The sequence below is a fragment of the Syzygium oleosum genome, unplaced genomic scaffold (genome assembly GCF_021117445.2).
Source record: "Syzygium oleosum isolate NSW1041296 unplaced genomic scaffold, Sole_v2.1 Sole_v2.06, whole genome shotgun sequence".
Lineage (NCBI taxonomy): Eukaryota > Viridiplantae > Streptophyta > Magnoliopsida > Myrtales > Myrtaceae > Syzygium > Syzygium oleosum.
In genome coordinates this window covers 12,559,338-12,579,442 of record NW_026607490.1, presented here as the reverse complement: position 1 = coordinate 12,579,442, position 20,105 = coordinate 12,559,338, and the positions used below count along the sequence as shown (strand labels likewise).

Genomic DNA, 20,105 nt, shown 5'->3' with positions numbered 1-20,105 from the left:
CAGAAAGTCATTTCATAAACCGGTTTCACACACCGAATCACATAATCATTTTCTATCATCAAATAGAATCCATTTCATAAAACATTTCGCATCCAATACAAATAGCTTTTGGTAATTCCTTTCACAAAACATTTAAGCAAAACATTCACAAATACTCATTTCAAGCTACTTTGTAAGACTTTCCAATATATTGTCAATAGACTAAAAGATGGTAAAAGTTCGATCCCATTTATACTGAAAACATGCTCTTAATAACTCTTACTATATTATAATATTACCATTTTCAAAACATGAGCTTGTAAATTCATAAAAGAAATAGTACCACTCACCTGAAAAAAGCCGAAAACCAACCTATGTAGTTACTAGAGCCGACGCACTCGAATTCCTAACAATTAACCGAAACACGGTATTAAAAATCAAGTAAAATCTACTTTTAACTAACTGCTTGACTGAACTACACTTACTTGTCGATAAAACAACTCCTAATGCTAATGAATAAAATCGGTTATAGTAGACGTTCACTTTTCTCCATTACGCGTATTATCCGATACGCGTAACTCAAACACGAAACCTCTGAAATTCATCCCGGACAAACCATACTTTGAAATAGTTACTCGACAAACCCCACCGCTCAACAACACCATAAACAATCATTCCACACAAAATCGTATCTTAATAACTCCTCAATAGAGCCTTGTAATTCAAAATCAATATTCCTTCAAATTTGTGCCCTAATTTCCGAAATCATTATGATTAGATGAATAGAGGCCTCGATTACTTACCCGGCATTGCAAAACAGTGTTGATTCGTCTTGTCAAGTCGTCCGGAACGTAAATGCACAAAGATTTTCCCTCCGCCCCCTTTACTTCTTCTCTGCGTGCGTCTTCTTCTTTCCCTCTTGTTTTCGGCCATGGAGGGTCTGCTTCTTTAACCCTTGCATTGAAGATAAAGGGTCAATTAATGGGCTGGGTTCTAAACAAAATAATGGGTTATTTAAGCCCATTATTACACTCCTACCCAAAATAGGATAAAATCGAATATAAAAATGGTATAATTTGAATAAAAATATCTCATGAACGAGGTAGGATAAAAGTAGATAAGATTTATTTTATCTATGGTATAAAAGCTATTTTTCTCGAATAACAAATTTTTTCAATTAATGAGATTAAAATAATAATTAAATATTAATAATGTTTGTATTCTCATATAAATAAAGAAAATTCAATGTGACAAAAAATAATAACAATTTTCGTTTTTATTTATTCCTATTTTTATTTTTATTTTGAATTTCTTTCTAGTATATAATATATCTTCTATATATGTATTTAGCATTTATATTTTCTACATGTTTTATATATAAGTATAATTTATTGTTTACTAAATTTTTATTGAGGAATGATGGAAGGGAATAAATAAAAAAAGAAATAAAAATATAAAAAATAGGAAATAAAAATGAAGTAGAAGAACCTAGATTTTACACGAACAAATTCAAATTTGAAAATGATTTTCTCTTATTCTTGAAGAATGAGGGCCAATAAGAATTCTAAAAAAAAATCTCTACCCTCTTTGTTTCCTCCTTGCCTGTATCTCTAGATCATTGTTAAATTTTCACAAAAAACTGCAAAAGAGTTAAAACTCATTTTACCTCTATGGTTCAGGTCAAAAGTCTACGAAAACAATAAGATTGTCGAAGTTCCTTCTCCTTTGTAACTCTGTGGTTCATGTTGAAACTTGACCAAAATGGCAAGAAAGTTGAAGTACTCTATACCTTTTTGGGAATTGTGAAGGTACATGATCATTTTTTCTTTCTCTTACTAGATATAGCATTTGTTGACTGATCTAGCTATGTTGCTAGAACTCGTTTACATTTATTGTCATAGATGAACCTATCATTCTAGAATATTGCAATGAGCTCTTCTGTTGTTTAAGACTTAGATGGTACAATAATGATGGATTAATTGATGGAGGTTATCTTCGTTTGTGTATTTGTTGTTTCTTTAGTAGTGAGATTCTTATTCGTTCGTGCATTTTCAAGTTCATTTACATCGATATATCATTCATACCAAACAATATACGTGATAGGATGCGAAAGTATCTAGTTTTATTACTGTGATTCATCAAAGAGTGGATAAGATATAAAAAAAATCTCCTCATTTCATATCTCATTCTATCCAGTCGTATTCTAACTAAAAATCTAGACAACTAAACGTAGATGTACAATATACGGTCACCGATCATTGTTAATCTTAGATGTTCATCATCACGGGTGTGCCTTCACTTTAAAAGATTAACAATAAAATCAACGAAAACCCAATTTTTCCAAACCAGCGTGATATATCTTCGTTGCCATTTCAACGTTACCAACTCCCCGAACTTCTGTTCAATTCATTAATTGTACTATCTCAACACTTAATCAGAATCTGGGATCATTTGCTCTCGATGACTTTACCGATCATTTTCTCTTAAATTTAGGCAAAGGCTTTCGTTGATAAATTTCGCACCATATGCTGCCAATCCCTTTTAATCGACAAGCTCGTAATTCGTCGATCGTCTTGCTCACTGATGGCTTATGTTTTTAGATTGAACTTTGTTCTCGCTTCGGTGTCGACAAAATAAATTTATTTCTCATGAACAAAGTTAACATCGGTATCCCATTACGATCACCACTCTACTACGACGAACCACACAGAAAGTAACGACTACAGAAACATTTCCATATAAACAAGCCAAATCATCGATATGGTTCCACCTAACTTTTCACGTTATTAGGTTGTTCATAACGATTAGTCAAATCCTTGCATGCCTTCCCACCTCCCCCAAAAAAAAAAAAAAAATACCAATTAACCATATAATTAACTTAATTTAATTCATTGATTAAGGAGGAAGGCATGCTCCGATTCTAGAAGACCGCACCCCGGCCATCTACTCGGAAATTCGATTAAATTAATAAGAATTAAAAAAAGAAGAAGAAGGAGAAATTTTCCAGATTTTCGTATCGTCGCTATTTTCAGTTTTCGTGTTGCAGTTGTGTACAGCGAAATCAACCCAAACTCTCTCTCTCTCTCTCTCTCTCTCTCTCTCTCTAGAGATCCAGAATTCCGATCGAAAACCGCATTCCGTCCTTCGCGATCGCCGCCCGAGATTCTCGACGCTCGCCGGAGAGATCCCGTTCGGAACTTGGAAACCTCGGAGCGCGCCCCATCGATCGGCGCCGGAAGGAAGGAAGGAAGGAGCCGTCGCGTTCCTCGATCGGGGGGAGGATTGTTTTTTTCTCCCGGAGCTCCGATGGCGTCGGAGCAGCTGATGGGGACCGGCGGGCACCGGTACTTCCAGATGGAGTCGGAGCCGTCCCAGGCGACGGCGTCGTCCTTCCCGTCGTTCCGCCAGGGCTCCGCGGAGGTGGCCCGGATCTTCGACGAGCTCCCGAAGGCGGCGATCGTGTCCGTCTCGAGGCCCGACGCCGGCGATATCAGCCCGATGCTTCTGTCTTACACGATCGAGTTTCAGTACAAGCAGGTAACGGTTTCTATCTTTGGCGCGGGGGTGCGGGCTTGGGATTGTGCCTTCTGGTCCGTGCGGCGATCGTCTCGAGCTGTTAGAAGTATTTCGGCTTTTGTTTGGCGGGGCTTGTTCAGTTGACTTTGCTGCGGCGATACTTTTTGAGATGTTGACGAATCGTTGGTTATGGATGAGCATTTGAGCAATTGTGTAATTGGCTTTGCTCTTACTGATGAGCGTCTCTTTTACACCAGTGAATGTGATACTCTGTGATGTTTTACTGTGTTGATTGATGCTTCCATTATGTTTAGTTTGCACGGCTGTGTTTCTTTTCTTATGCTTTTGGTTTCGGAGGTAGTGGGGGCGGTGTAGTGTAGTTTGTTTTGCGAATGGGCAGCTTGAGATGAATCAATACGATGCTCCATAATTCTCTGTCATCTTGGTGCTTCGATAAATGTAAAATCTGTATTCTTTGTTGACCAAAATCTGAAAGTGGTGAGTCAAGTAGTTCAAATTCCTGTTCTTTGAGTCTTTTGCTTCAAATGTCAGTCTGAAAAGGTAGATCCTTGATCAGAACTAATTATATGGCAAGCTCGTTGTTCCTTTTGAGATTTATTTTTCTGTAATTGCGGATAAAAGTTTTGATGTTTTAACTCATCACGATCATAATTTGCCAACCTTTTGTTATCTCACACTCTGCTTTAAAAGCTTGGTTGGTGAATTTCTCTCTCTTTGTCGTGAATGCTCTAGTTCAAATGGCGTTTATTGAAGAAAGCATCCCAAGTCTTCATTTTGCACTTTGCGTTGAAGAAACGTGCCTTCATCGAGGAAATTCATGAGAAACAGGAGCAGGTGTGTGCTGGATTGTAATGTTCTAATTATCTAAGTATACAGTTGTTCAATACCCTTTTAGCTTGTTTATGCTCTATTACCTTAGTTATTTAAGGCTAACGTTTCAGAAATGTGGGCTTTTGATGTACTCCTTTTTGGAATATTAAGGTTAAAGAATGGCTTCAAAATCTAGGAATTGGAGATCACACAACTGTTGTGCAAGATGAAGATGAAGTTGATGACGATGCGGTTCCATTTCTTCATGATGAAAGTTTTAAAAATAGGTAATCCACGGCACTCTATGGCGCATTAATTTGGATTTTATGATTCGAAGCATCCATAATATTAATAATTCTTACAGGTGGGTTTTTTGTTCAGAGATGTTCCCTCAAGAGCTGCTCTTCCTGTCATTCGGCCTGCTTTAGGAAGGCAGCAATCTATATCAGACAGAGCAAAGATTGCAATGCAAGAGTACTTGAATCACTTTCTTGGAAACATGGATCTTGTCAATTCTCGAGAGGTATACCGCGGTAATTATGCTCAACTATATGGTTGTTATTTTCCCTGAATTTGGATGTGCATTGGTTTCTGAAAGTTTTACTTTCATGTCTGGACTGTTTAATAGTTTTGTGCCTAGTTGTAGCTAGCTGATGCGGTCATGTCTTTGTCTGTGAGAGTTGTTTCTATGATGAAGTCCGGCTGGATAATGTCAATCTACTTGTAACCTTAAGGAAGTTTTTGTGTTTAACAATATTACGGCACTGCATGTGAACACCTTGGTACGACCACTGAAAGCAAGTATAATTTCAACATCACTAGTTGTGGAAATAATAGTCAAAGGTCCTCCTTGGTAACCACTTAATGCAAAAAATCTGCGTTTTTGAGTTTCTTGACTAAGGCATAGACATGCTTCTCAATGAAATGTTTTACCATCTAGAAACTTTGTAGTTCTCACATGTTTCTGAGAGAGGCAAATGGTCGAGGCTTCTTTGCATTTGAATATGGGGAGCTTGTAGCAGTACTGTTATTGTCCCGGTTATCCTAATATCAGTTCTTTCATGCTTGGCAAGCTACATCATAGGTATGCAAGTTTCTGGAGGTTTCTAAGTTATCTTTCTGCCCGGAGTATGGCCCTAAACTGAAGGAGGAGTATGTAATGGTGAAGCATCTGCCAAAGATTTCGAAAAGTGATGATTCCAGAAAATGCTGTGCATGTGGTTGGTTCAGTTGCTGTAATAATAACTGGCAAAAGGTAATATAATGCATCCATGCAGTTGAGGCTAATATTAGTGGCAGTAGGTGTTGATGTAGATCTTACTTGAAATCTTGTTGAAGTACTTTGCTAACTTGTGCATTGAGCGGCTTTCCGTCTCATGCGCATCAAAGCATGTGTTTATGCACGTGTATTTTTTCCCCTTATGAAAGTCACTCCAGAGATAATTACTTGTTTTCTTCTTTGCAAGGTAAAGTATTATTTGTTCATTATAGATTGGCTGACATACAGATTGATGATTTTCCTACCAGATTTTGGCATTCATCAGTTTTAAACAGTGTAGCTATTTTTACCATAGTTATTTTTCTTGTTTTCATCATGATATTCATTGTCATCATTCGTTTTCTTTTTTTCTTTCTCCTTTTTCTCTGTATATACCCGATACTCTTTGAGCATTCAAACTTTCTGACTGGAACAGAAGTTTTGTTTAGTTGATTTCTATGGACACTTTCAGATATATTTTCGCGACCAACTCTTGAGAACACTGTACATTGCAGATGTGGGCTGTGCTAAAACCTGGATTCTTAGCCTTGCTGGGGGATCCCTTTGATACAAAACCTTTGGATATAATTGTTTTTGACGTATTACCAGCATCAGATGGAAATGGAGAAGGGAGAGTGGCGTTAGCTAAAGAAGTGAAGGAAAATAATCCACTCCGCCATGCATTCAGGGTAAGAAAGCATGCAGCATGCACAGTTCGCTCTGCATGTGTGTTTGGGGGTGGGGGGCTTAAAAGAATTAATTGACATGGCACTTTCTAGTGCTTTTGACCTGTCAATATCATTATGGGAGAGTTTAAATGTACTTACAACTTCTCTATTATTGCCACAATGCGGCTCTGCTATGGGATCATTATGCTAACTTTATGTCATAGGTTTGTAATTGAACTCTGTATCATTCACAGAGGAAATAAAGTCATTTTATTAATAAGAAATCTAAAATTTATTTGGCTCATAAACAGAAAAATACGACTCAAAAGAATTGGTGGAAGTTTTCTACGTGATGTTGTTTGTGGTTATTGAGTGGTTGAGAAACATCTTAAATAGAGGTCAATATAGTAAAACCTAAATGAACAATCTTTAGTGATTGTTAGAGAGGAAGGGGAACACTTACTCTGACTCACATCGGTTGCAGGATGTTACAGGCGAAGGGTATATGTCTCAGATGATTGAGGAGTTATAACACATTTGCTGTTAATCATGGCTAAAATCGAATAACATGTTGCACTCAATGGAATTAATAGGCAACAGTTTTATAGTCGAACTAACAAATGCGTAATATGAAAGGTGACTTGTGGAACCCGGAACATCAGATTAAGAGTCAAGAGCAATGCTAAAGTCAGAGATTGGGTGGCTGCTATCAATGATGCTGGTCTTAGGCCTCCGGAAGGTTGGTGCCATCCGCATCGTTTTGGCTCTTTTGCTCCTCCAAGGGGTTTGAATGACGATGGTAGCCAGGCTCAGTGGTTCATTGATGGACAGGCAGCATTTGAAGCCATTGCTGCCTCTATTGAAAATGCGAAATCTGAGGTTTGTGTCTGCTAACCTTGACTCTTAGTTTTTTCAGAACTATTAAATTGATAAATGGCCATATAATGCGTATCATAATTGGCTAAGGGTTGTTGCAGATTTTTATCTGTGGATGGTGGGTGTGCCCAGAACTATATTTAAGGCGCCCTTTTCATACTAATGTTTCCTCAAGACTTGATACATTATTGGAAGCAAAAGCTAAGCAAGGAGTGCAGGTAAATTTTACTGTTCGATGGCAGATTGGGGTCACTATATTGAACGTTCTAATGATATTGTTTTATAGGAGAAAATACAGTTCTATGACGGTTCAGATTCAAAATTATAGATGAACACACAAATGGATGATTAGTTTTAGCTCATTTGACATTACTAAATTGGTACTAGAACCAAATATTCAGGTATGACTATCAAGGTAGTCAAACTCGCCTTTTCACCTAGGATCGATGAGGTGTCCATAAAATCGAATCATAAGATCGAATCGTGAAATGGTAAGATTTAACAAACTCTTTATGAATTAGCTACAAACATTTCACGAGTCTAATACATATTGGATCATAAAGCTCAAAACTACTAAATTAAGTAATTACTGGCACTATCGATTACAACTTCAGAGTAATCTCTTTTTTATACATCAACTAGTATTTGTTAAATCCAAAAGATTAAAGGTGGTTCGTAAAATAAGTAGTGATCATTATTGAAGTTACGCAAACAATACTTAAATTGAATGTATTCATTGTACCAAAAGGAATTTGTAATTGTTGAAAAGTTCATTTGGCAAAAGAAAAGGTTAAAACTTCAAATGTAAGTTAAAATTTAGCTTCCAAACATATCTTTTTGTTATTTAACTGTGAGTATACTGATAAAGCTAAATCACTCACTGATCTAGATTAAATTGTAGAGAATATATCCAAAATTTGCTTCTATCGGTAAAATCAAAGGATACAAAAAGACATATGGGTCAGAGGTGATCATGCTTTTGGAGTTGCTCCAAAGTGACGTTGTGGCTGGCAAGGAGCGATCGTTGTTGTTGAGACGTTGAGAGAGTCGTGACTCTGTCTCTGAATCCTAATGGATTTGTATCTATGTCTCGTTGAAGAAGAACAGCTTATTTTTCTTTTAAAAAGTTTTTAGACTGTGCTCGTCAGTGAAGCAATGAGTTTCAGTGGTGTGAAGTGGCTGTTGGGCTTCCCAAAGCCCAAAATCACAACATAAGATCATGGCCTTATATAATTTTTAACTGATTTTACAAGTCAACTCGCAATTTTGACTGCACCAAGCTGTCTTGGTTTCTTAGTCATGAAATATTTTGTGATTGCAGATTTACATTCTTTTGTACAAAGAGGTGGCCCTTGCTTTGAAAATCAACAGCATGTCCAGCAAACGAAAGCTTCTTAGCATTCATGAGAATGTGAGGGTACTTCGATATCCTGATCACTTTTCTAGTGGTGTCTACCTATGGTATGCGACTTTTAGGAACAATTAATAGGATTCTAAGGCTTTCTAGACATTGTTCTTGTGGGCTGGCAATTTCTGATATCAGCATTTGACTGTTCAGGTCCCACCATGAAAAGATCGTCATCGTGGATAACCAGATTTGTTTCATAGGTGGACTAGATTTGTGTTTTGGTCGTTATGACACCTCCGAACACAAGGTCGGTGACCATCCCCCTTTGATCTGGCCTGGAAAGGATTATTACAACCCAAGGTAAGCTTCATCAGCACATCAGCGATCCTATTTTACACTTGTGGTGGAGATTTGGCAAAGGACGAAATGCTCCATACGCTACTTAGCTACTTGTTATACCATGTCAAATTCTATTGTCCCTTGTCTATAAACTGATTTTGTCCTTAGAGTAGTCATTTATATGACTAGGAGGTCGAAGGGATAATTGCTGAATTGGATTGAAAAGGCTTTTAGGAAAATACTTAATTTTGTTAGCGGCGATAAGAAACTGTACCTATCCAATTACTTGTTTAGATACATGGAGGACTATCGCTTTGTTTTTCCTTGATCTGCCACTTGATGAGCATTGCACTTTAAAATGTGATCTATCAGGGAATCTGAGCCAAATTCGTGGGAAGACACAATGAAAGATGAATTGGACCGTGAAAAATATCCTCGCATGCCTTGGCATGACGTCCATTGTGCTCTATGGGGACCACCTTGCCGGGATGTAGCTAGACACTTTGTTCAACGGTGGAACTATGCAAAGGTTCATTTGGATTTTCATTTTCTTTGAAATGGTAAATCTTCTTAGCAGTCATGAAGCTGTGACTTATTGTGCTTAATATTTAATCTTTCAGAGAAATAAAGCCCCGTATGAGGAGGCAATTCCTCTACTTATGCCTCAACATCATATGGTTATTCCACACTACATGGGTAAAAGTAAGGAGTTGGAGGATGAGAGCAAGAATTTTGAAGATAGTGACAGTAAAAGCCTCAAAAGACAGGACTCCTTTTCCTCTAGATCTTCTTTACAAGATATTCCACTACTTCTTCCTCAAGAGCCTGATAGTGTCGATGCTCCTCCTGAAGGGAGCCCAAAATCCAGTTGTCTGGATCATGATATTCGTCTCATTGATCAACCAAGCAGAGTAGGCAGGAATCATCACTTTTTGTTACGTAAATCCAAATATGAAGATGTGGTCGATACACCAATGAAGGGTTTTGTTGATGACCTTGACATCGATTTTCCTAAAAAACCCTGTCCACCAGTTGTGTTGACTTCGGATCCAGAATGGTGGGAAACACAGGAGCGGGGTGATCAAATGGCACCTACAGATGAAACTGGGCAAGTTGGTCCTTGCACTCCATGTCATTGTCAGGTGGTCATGTCTCCTGACTGCAGTTTTTCCCATGTTACTCAAAATATAATTGGCATATATAGTACTCTTTGACTGATATGTTCATTTTAGCATTTTGAAGTTTACATCTTCAGTTGGAAATTTAGTCTTCTCTGCAAATTCTGGACCTTTGAAAGGAAGATTTCTGGAAATTTGTTGTATATTGATTGATTAAATATTTCTGACAATTGTCAGATATAGCAAATACAGATCTTGAACTAAATGTTCCTCTCAGGCAACATATTCTTGGGGGATTTCTGTTGGTGATTGTTGAAAAGTCATTTGAAAAATAATGTACCTTGCTTAATCTTAAATTATTATCAAATTATGGTACGTGAAACTGCCCTATGTGCTTTAATATTTTTTATTCTACTACAAACTACATCCCAATATTTCTGTGAATGAAGTCTGTTAACTGTTGGTAACAGGAGTCAGTCATGTGATGCTATACTTATTATATTTTATCTTATCCTAGTTTCATTTGTGTTTTGCTCGAGTATCTAGTAGATTGTCATATGCCTTGAACGACGTCAGCGCATGTCTATATCCTTGTTCTAGCCATAGATACTTCAAAATCCTTAGAAGGCTTGTAATCTACATGATTATTTATTGCTAATCAAGGTGATTTCCTCTATATAACTCATTGTTATAATTTCCAGGTATTTAGGAGTGTCAGTCAGTGGTCTGCTGGAACAAGCCAGACTGAGGAGAGTATTCACAATGCCTATTGTTCTCTTATTGAGAAATCAGAACACTTTATTTATATCGAGGTATAAAGACAAACTCCAATTTCCTGATAATTTTCGCAGTTTTCAAGGCAAAGCTTGTGGAGGGAGTGGTTTTTGTTGGAGATAACAGATTACTGGACAAAGAATTTTGTAAAACATATTCAACTGGGTGAAAGTATGTTGGGGTTGATATCCTGCATCAAGTAAAACATAAATCTTCAGAAATTCTATTTCGTTCTCTTATTACGAGCCATATTTATGTTTCCTTTTGCATTTCCATGGACGATTATGCAGTTGGCTATGCATCTTCATTCTCATTCATTGGTGAATGGTGATTTTGATTATTTGGTCAAAATATGCCTTTTTATCTTCTTTGTACCATAGTTTTATATCTTTATGTTGGGTTGCATTCTACGTATAGTGATTGTTCACTCCTGACCTTGCCCAATTCTCTGGTAACCAAATTGCCAGAATCAATTTTTTATATCAGGTCTTTCAGGAGATGAAATTATTCGAAATCGTGTTTTGGAATCACTATACCGCCGGATTATGAAAGCTCATAATGATAAGAGATCTTTCAGAGTTATAATTGTTATACCTCTCCTACCCGGTTTCCAGGTTATTTCTCTATTACTTGACATTGAACTTAGAATTATTAACTTTCAGAATGTTTTCTTAAAAATCTGTGAACTTCCAACAGGGTGGGCTTGATGATGGTGGTGCAGCATCTGTTAGAGCTATAATGCACTGGCAATATCGAACTATTTGCAGAGGAAACAATTCAATATTGCACAATCTTTATGATCTACTTGGTCCTAAAGCTCATGATTACATCTCTTTTTATGGTCTCAGAGCTTATGGAAAGCTCTTTGATGGAGGCTCTATTGCATCTAGCCAGGTAGGATACCATGACGAATGCAAATTCACTCTATATTGCAGTATTTGCTTTCTCAGTTACTTTCCTCGCCTTCTTCCATTTCTGTTGTTTACTGGGTCTAGCATTTGCACTATGTTCTGAGTTTTTGTTATCCTGTATTGCAGGTGTATGTGCATAGTAAAGTCATGATAATAGACGACTGCATGTCGCTTATTGGATCAGCAAATATAAATGATAGAAGTTTGCTTGGTTCCAGAGATTCTGAGGTACTAGTTACTATTGGAACTTTATAGCCATGTAATTGCTTATTGGTGACTTAGTGATGATTGAAGTCTTTCACGCTTGCAATACTGGTAGGGTCTTTTGCTTATGGAAAGTCATCAACACCCATAAGCATGAGAATGAGATAGCTGATCTTCTAATGAACTTTTTCTTCTGCAGCAGATCTTAAATTGGTAGAATGGTGTGTCAGCTTTCAATTGATTGCTTTAGATCTGTTATTTCCATTTCCACGTTATCTTCATTCCTTTCGTTTTCCATACCTTCTTTTCTTCATCCTAAGTTAAAATGGTCGTCTCCTTTTTGTCCTTAAAATGGAGAAGTAAGCTATTGGATATACATCGCCACTGAATATAAGGGTGGATTTATCAGCTTATGGAATGGTGAAACTGTGAAAGATTTGATACATCAGGTTCTGTGGCTCTGCTTCAGTATTACATAGTCTAGCGTTACTGTACTCTGTGGTATTTCTGCATGTACTTGATGTTTTTTCTTCATCTCATCCTTCTTGACTTCTGCTTTTAACTTAGATTGGCGTGCTTATCGAAGACAAGGAATTAGTTGATTCAACTATGGGAGGCATGCCTTGGAAGGCTGGAAAATTTTCTCGGAGTCTTCGTCTTTCTCTGTGGTCTGAACACCTTGGTCTTCGTGGAGGAGAGGTCAGTGAAAATGGTTGTCTGTTATTGGAATTTTGGATTGAGCTTGACGGTGGTATAAACATTAGCTTCTGGGTGCTGCATATGTGTGGATAAAAGTAGACATTCTCTGACGTTTTTATTAAATCACAAGCGATGAGTTTTTACCACAGCTTGTTTTGTTTTACTCAGGTGAATCAAATAATTGATCCGGTGGTTGATTCTACTTACAAAGATATATGGATGGCAACTTCAAAGGTAAGAAGCTTTTCACCCTGATTTCAAAGATTTTCAGTGTACCTGAGGAGTAGTTTTGGTTTTTCAAAATATGTGAAAGCAGTTGCAGTTGTTTCCATTGCATTTGGTAGAATTAGGTTCCTCATGTGAAGAAATCTGTCTTTTATCTCCTGTGCAATGGGAAAGATGAATGGGGCTTTTGAATAAATACTAGAAGAGCTTTAATTTCTTAATTTTAGAATGGATCGGCACCTGTGCGTGCGTGCATGAGAGTGTGTGTGTGTGTGTGGGTGTGTGTGTGTGTGTGTGTGTGTGTGTGTGGGGGGGTGTTTGTGGAGTTAGTTCCAATGTGTATTATAGTCGTTCGATTGGGAACTGCCAGCATTTGCTGATCATTTGTTGTACATTTGGCAGGAAAATTCAGCAATTTACCAAGACGTCTTCTCTTGCATACCTAATGATCTTATACATTCCAGGTACAGCACACATCTAGTGCGGTCGTTTTTCTGCATCTCTTTCCTTCCTTTGGGTTGATTATGACAATGCATATGTAATCAGATCTTCCTTTTGCATCTTTTACTTTCTTGTGAGTTGACTGTGTTTTGTGATGATTGCCATGCAGAGTCGCTATCAGAGAAAACGCGGCCCACTGGAAGGAGGAAATTGGGCACACTACTATCGATTTAGGTATTGCCCCCGAGAGGTTAGAGTCCTACCACAATGGCGATATAAAGAGGACCGATCCCATGCTGAGATTAGAGTCGGTGAGGGGTCATCTTGTTTCTTTTCCCTTGGATTTCATGTGCAGAGAAGATTTAAGACCGGTGTTTAACGAGAGCGAATATTACGCATCTCCTCAAGTTTTCCACTGAGCACGATTTTAGGGGGAGCTTAAAGGGTTACAACCATACGAAAGCGCAAAGAGACAGCCGTATTTGTATCATTACATGCATATACCATTACAGTATACAAAAAACGATTTGACTCCACGTCTCTTTTTTATTTCGGCGGGGTCATTGTTGGGTTGGAGGGAAGTTGTGATGTCTGTCATAAATATAAAGTACTGACTTCGGAATAATGTTAATCCTTTGTCATCTAAACTTTTGCTTCATCTCATTACAAAACTTCATTCCGTTAAAGGTTTGTTGTTTGAGTCGAAAGATGGCCTCGTCGGAGCGACTTGTTTTGCAAGCATCAAGTGAACACTTTTGTACTTATTTATAAAACCTTGGAGATCATCAGCCGGTGGCGCCTTAAAGATTATTGCACGCCGGTGCTGATCTCCAGGCATAGTGCATTGTCAGTCTGTTTGTTTATCTTCATGTAGCTAGGCATATCTCTGGTGCAAGCTACATAGTACTCTGGGAATGGTCCATAAACTGCTCATTCGATGGAGTCTCTAGCTTACAAGACGATGCTCTTACGTTATGAACTCCTTTGACCCCATCTCCGCGCATTCGCAAGAAACGCGATTGACAGAGACCAGAACCACCAGCATTCTTGCTTATTGATTTTACATAAAAATAAGGAAAAGAAAAAGTGTCCCGAATTTGTATGTTCCTTTTCTTTTGCGTTCTATAAAGAAAGAAGCAGCATGGGTTTAGAAGTTGGGGGACGGAACACTCATGCGAGCTTCGAATCTCAACCTCACGAAAAAGCACGCTCTTTTTCCAATGGATAGGAATCGTGCCTTGTCTACATCAAATGTGGGTGAAATTAGGTGGGTGGGGCGGGGCGGGGCATCCCACTAACAGTATGACCAAATCTATGGCCTAAGTCTCCCCACTAACAATCGCCAAATCTTTAGCCCTTACCATATGCTCGTTACACGTAAAATGTGCTGTAGCCAGCTGACCCCTTTCTAGCTTCTCATTCCCCAGAAAGCCAAATCCACTAAAATTTTCCCCTCCTCCTCCATCCTACATAAACCACAATTTCGGTCCCCTCTTGAACTTCGGCCTTTCTTTTCTCCCCCTTTCTTATACGTCCGCGTTCGCACCGACCCACGTTGAACTCCCCCACGAAAACACACGGCCCCCCCTCCATCCACGTGGACTGGCAAGCAACGCGCCACGTGTCTCTCGGCATCTTGATTGGCCCTTAAAGTTCATCAATTGCAATAACAAATCTCCACAAAATAACTCTCACCTAATTGCTCACCCACTAGTAAATGCGTTCTACTTTTCCCCCACGGAACAAGCCCAAAGATAAATCGATGGGTTGGCCTGGCCAACCACGTAATATATCCAAAAAAAAGCCGAAGGTCGATTATGCTAAGGGGGTCAACAATGATTGATTATTATACCGTGATGGAGAGGTGTCGATGTGACGATCTTGAAAGGTGGCCAGCCGATTCTCGTCCGCATGTATACCATTAACATGTGCGCGCTGACGTACTTCCCTTACCATGAAACCCAACTGTCCCTTTGGACCGACCTCGCAATTTTTGTATAAATCGAGGTGCGGTCTAATCTCGTTCTCAAATCCCTTGTCCCGTCGCCCGTCACATCACCAGCGTCGACGTCGGGCACCGGGATGGACGTTCACCACTTCCCCATTGGTGGGTGGGTGACCTAGTTATATCTTTATATTATCGCACGAGAGGCGCCGTGGTTCTATGTCGGACCAATCGAAAGGATTAGTTTATGCATACAACGTCACCAATGATTTTCTTTAGTTTACCAAACATTCCTTAAAAAAAGCCATTGTGATCCAGCATATTTTTTAGAGGTACCAAGAGAAAAGACATTTATAGCTCTTCACTTTCCGTGCGGCCTAGCTTTCGTATACGAAAACGAGAGTAACTTTTACGCGGATGGAGGAGGCCCACGACACGTCATGACGCTAGAACCTAGATTATATGTAAAATGACCACAAATGGTTACCAAATTTTGGCCTAATGAACAATGCCGTCCCTAAACTTTTAACTTCTGCAATGGGGTCTATGAATTTTGATCCAATCTGCAATGTCATTCCTAGATTTTTAACTTATGTGAATGTATAGTATCTTCTAGAGACTTTTAATTTATTCGATATAGTCTATGAACTTTGGTCTAATATTCAATGTGATCTATGAATTTTTAAACATTTTAATATAATCTAAAGACTACGTTGAACATTTATTGATAGTTCATGGACCACATCGAATAAATTAAAAGCCTACAGACTGTCAAATATCTAAATTCGATCCTATCAACGATGCAAGAAAGTAATGAAAATTCACACAACACAAGAATTTACGTGGTTCAGCAGGGGAGATGTTCCGCCTACCTACGTCCACGGGGAGATGAGATCTGTTTCACTAATAACGTAGAAAAGTGTACAGCCGCTCTTTTTCACTCCCTCCCTCTCTTTTTAGAGACCTGTTTCGCCCTAAACATATATAGCGAAACCCTACATGGCACAAATTACAAAATTGCCCATATAGTCTAAAATATTTAGCTTTTCCATATAAATCCTTCTATGCCCACAGCGGGACCCTGTGCTGTCCAGTCGTCAGGGGGCCTTTCGGAACCGTCTCATAATCTCTTGGATAACAGAATACAAGACATCAACCTCAACAATCTCCACCTTTTGGCTTGGATTCTGTAAAGCCACCTGTGAAAGAATATGAAATATAGATGTTTTCATCCCCGTACCTCCATAAGAGGTACACTTCCGCACTCATTGAGTGCGTCCCTCACCTTCAACAGCGAGTTATATTAATTGAGCCCAAACAGGACCCAAACTTCTCAATAGTGACTGGCTTGGTAAAACAATCTGCAGGATTGCTATTCGTGTGAATCTTCCTCAAGTGAATGCTGCCATCTGACACAAGCTCCCTGATTTTGTGAAACTTCACATCTATATGCTTTGTTCTTGCATGAAACACTTGATTCTTGGCGAGATGTATGGCACTCTGACTGTCACAATGTAACACCGCACCTCCTTGCTCTAAACCCAACTCACGAACCAACCCAGTCAACCAGAGCCCTTCCTTAGCAGCTTCTATAACTGCCATGTACTCTGCCTCTGTAGTAGACAATGCAATTGTGGACTGGAGCATCGCCCTGCATGAGATAGGTCCACCAACTAATGTGAAGACATATCCTGTAGTAGACCTCCTCCTGTCTAGGTCACCAGCAAAGTCTGAATCAACATATCCCGCTAGCTCCTTCGAACCTCCGTCACGACTGAACATAATACCCAAGTCTGCAATCCCGCTCAGATATCTAAAGATCTACTTGACTGCATTCCAATGCTCCTTCCTTGGATTACTCATGTATCTGCTAACAACACTAATTGCATGAGATAAATCTGGCCTGCTACACACCATAGCATACATGAGACTCCCAACTGCGCTAGCATAGGGAACTCGAGTCATCTCCTCAATCTCCTCATGTTTTGTGGGGCATTGCTGTTCAGATAACCTGAAGTGGCTAGCTAATGGTGTCCTCACTGGTTTAGCCTTATTCATGTTGAAACGCTCAAGCACCTTTTCAACATACCTCTTTTGAGATACCCAGAGTTTACCTGCACTTCTATCTCTATGAATTTCCATACCAAGGATCCTCTTAGCAGCACCAAGATCCTTCATCTCAAACTCATTATTCAACAAGGACTTTAAAGAGACAATATTATGCATATCCTTAGCAGCAATGAGCATGTCATCAACATAAAGCATTAAAAGAATAATCGAATTATCATCTGACACTTTAAAATAAACATAGCAATCATACTCACTTCTCGAATAGCCAATTTGCACCATAAAAGAGTTAAAACGCTTGTACCACTGTCTCGGAGATTGCTTAAGGCCATAAAGTGATTTCTTAAGCAGACAAACGTGATGTTCCTTTCCTGGCACTTTGAACCCGTCAGGTTGCTCCATGAAAATCTGTTCCTCCAAGTCTCCATGAAGAAACGCCGTCTTCACATCAAGTTGCTCAAGCTCAAAATCAAACATGGCTACCAAGGCAAGTAGAACCCGAATGGAAGTGTGCTTTACTACTGGAGAGAATATTTCATTATAATCCACCCCTTCCTTCTGTGCATACCCTTTAGCTACAAGTCTAGCCTTGTACCTTACCTGTTCATTCTCAGACACTGCCTCTTTCTTGCGAAAAATCCATTTACACTCAATGATCTTTCGCCCTTTAGGTTTCTCCACAATCTTCCAAGTCCTATTTTTCTGTAAGGATTCCATTTCTTCCATCATAGCTGAAATCCATTTATCACTATCAGCATCAGATATCGCATCCTGATAGGAAGATGGATCGCCTGAACCTACTATGAGGGCATAAGCAACCATATCCTCAAACCCGTATCTCACAGGTGCTTTGTGAGTACGTTTTCCTCTACCTTCTGCGATGGTGTAGGTATCTTTTTCTGTCTCGTGTGATTCTGGTGAGTTACTGGATGATTCCCTTCCTCCCGCTATTTCTGGTTCACCTGACTCCACCTGCACAGTAGATCCTTCTTCACTTCTGCCATCTGCATGTGAACTGTTATTTGCCTTCACCATGTCAGATTCATTAAAGACAACGTCCCTGCTAACCACGGTCTTCCGTGCATTTGGATCCCATAGCTTGAATTCTTTCATATCTTTCTCATAGCCAAGAAAGATGCACTGCTTAAACTTTGAGTCTAACTTGGAACGATGTCCACTTTGTACATGAACATAGGCTGGACAACCAAATACTCTCAAACCAGAATAGTCAATCGGATTACCTGTTCATACCTCCTCAGGAACTCTGCATTCAATGGCTGTAGATGGAGACCTATTAATGAGATAGCATGCCATATTAACTGCTTCTGCCCAGAAACTTTTACTCAGCTCTGCATTCAGCCTCATACTCCGGGCCCTTTCCAAAAGTGTCATGTTCATCCTCTCAGCTACACCATTTTGCTGTGGTGTATCTGATGTTGTGAAATGACGTATGATCCCTTCAGCTTTACATAGTTCTAAGAATGGTGTGTACCTGTATTCCCCTTCATTGTCTGTTCTCAAGCACTTTAGCTTCTTTCCTGTCTGCCTTTCTACTTCAGCCTTCCACTCTTTGAATTTGGAGAAGACTTCGTTTTTCTGCTTCATGAAGTAGACCCAGACTTTCCTTGAGTAATCATCAATGAAGGTCACAAAATATTCGGCTCCACCTTTTGATTTGATCGGTGCAATACCCCATACATCGGTATGTACATAATCAAGTACATCCTTGCTCGTATGCTTCGCAGTTCTGAAACTAACCCTGCTCTGTTTTCCGAAAACACAGTATTTGCAGTAGTTCAATTTGTAGCTTTTGACACCTTTTAACAGCTTCCTTTTATGGAGCTCCATCATACCCCTTTCACCCATATGCCCTAACCTCATATGCCACAGATGAGTGTCATCTGAATCGGACTCTGCAGCTGTAGTCACGGATGCTCCACTTGTTACTGTACTCCCTATGAGCCTGTATAAAGTTCCAGTCAACTCTCCTTTCATGACAACCATAGCTCCCTTGATGACTTTGAGAACTCCACCTGCTGCTGCGTACTGGCAGCCATTCACATCAAGCGCACCCAAAGATATCAAATTTTTCTTTGGATTTGGAACGTGCCTTATATCCACTAAAGTTCTAACTATACCATCAAACATTCTGATTTTAATAGTCCCTATTCCAATGGTTTTGCAAACCGCATCATTCCCCATTAGAACAGATCCGCCACTGTATGACCGGTATGAATCAAACCAATCCCTATTCGGGCACATGTGATAAGAGCATCCAGAGTCTAAAATCCATGAATCAGTGAACTGATTCTTACCTGATGATATAGAGAGAAGATCTCCATCATCACCGTCTGAGCTATCAGCCACACTTGCTTGATTAGAAGTTTTCTCGCGCTTCTTCAAGTCTTCCTTTCTTTTATAACAGTTTCTTTTCAGATGGCCTTCCTTCTTGCAATAATAACAAGAGAGTTTTGTTTTACCCCCTCTTGATTTCGATCGACCCTTATTCCCGGATCTCCGCAATTGTTCTTCCCGTTCTCGCTCCTTGACTTTTCCAATGAGACCTCACCACCCGTGCCGTAGCACTGTTAACCCTCTTTCTTGTATCATTAGATAATAGGGCAGCAGTGACCTCATCTGTCTCAAGCGTCTCCTTTCCATACAAGAGTGTCATCACCAGATGATCATAAGATGCTGGTAGCGACGATAGCAGTAATAGGGCTTTGTCTTCATCTGCCATACTTACCTCCAGACTTGCAAGTTTACTCAGAATCTGATTGAACGTGTTGATGTGTTCTAACAGATCTGAGCCTTCCTCCATCTGTAGAGAGTGTAAGTGTTTTTTCAAAAACAGTTTGTTCGTTAGGGACTTGGTCATATAGATGCTCTCAAGTTTCGACCACACC

General features: G+C 39.3%; 1 protein-coding gene across 9 annotated transcripts; it reads left to right on the top strand.

Moving 5' to 3' along the window:
- Positions 1-3,006: 3,006 nt before the first annotated feature.
- Positions 3,007-13,818, top strand: LOC115682868 (phospholipase D zeta 1). Of its 9 annotated transcripts, XM_056312470.1 has the most exons (20): positions 3,014-3,516; positions 4,249-4,350; positions 4,498-4,613; positions 4,708-4,849; positions 5,411-5,581; positions 6,100-6,273; positions 6,889-7,131; positions 7,230-7,346; positions 8,450-8,589; positions 8,687-8,836; positions 9,188-9,344; positions 9,436-9,957; positions 10,635-10,745; positions 11,175-11,321; positions 11,404-11,601; positions 11,745-11,846; positions 12,390-12,521; positions 12,690-12,755; positions 13,149-13,210; positions 13,357-13,818. In XM_056312470.1, the coding sequence occupies exons 1-20, from the start codon at positions 3,286-3,288 to the stop codon at positions 13,604-13,606; spliced, it is 3,333 nt and encodes a 1,110-aa protein (XP_056168445.1). In that variant the 5' UTR covers positions 3,014-3,285; the 3' UTR covers positions 13,607-13,818. The 9 variants fall into 9 exon arrangements, 6 of the variants coding, with proteins under 6 accessions (XP_056168446.1, XP_056168447.1, XP_056168445.1 ...); XR_008816815.1 differs by lacking the exons at positions 12,690-12,755; positions 13,149-13,210; positions 13,357-13,818 and adding exons at positions 11,938-12,043; positions 12,183-12,271 and having other exon boundaries at positions 3,007-3,516; positions 12,390-12,429; XM_056312475.1 differs by lacking the exon at positions 3,014-3,516 and having other exon boundaries at positions 4,252-4,350; positions 4,523-4,613.
- The last annotated feature ends 6,287 nt before the right edge of the window (positions 13,819-20,105 follow it).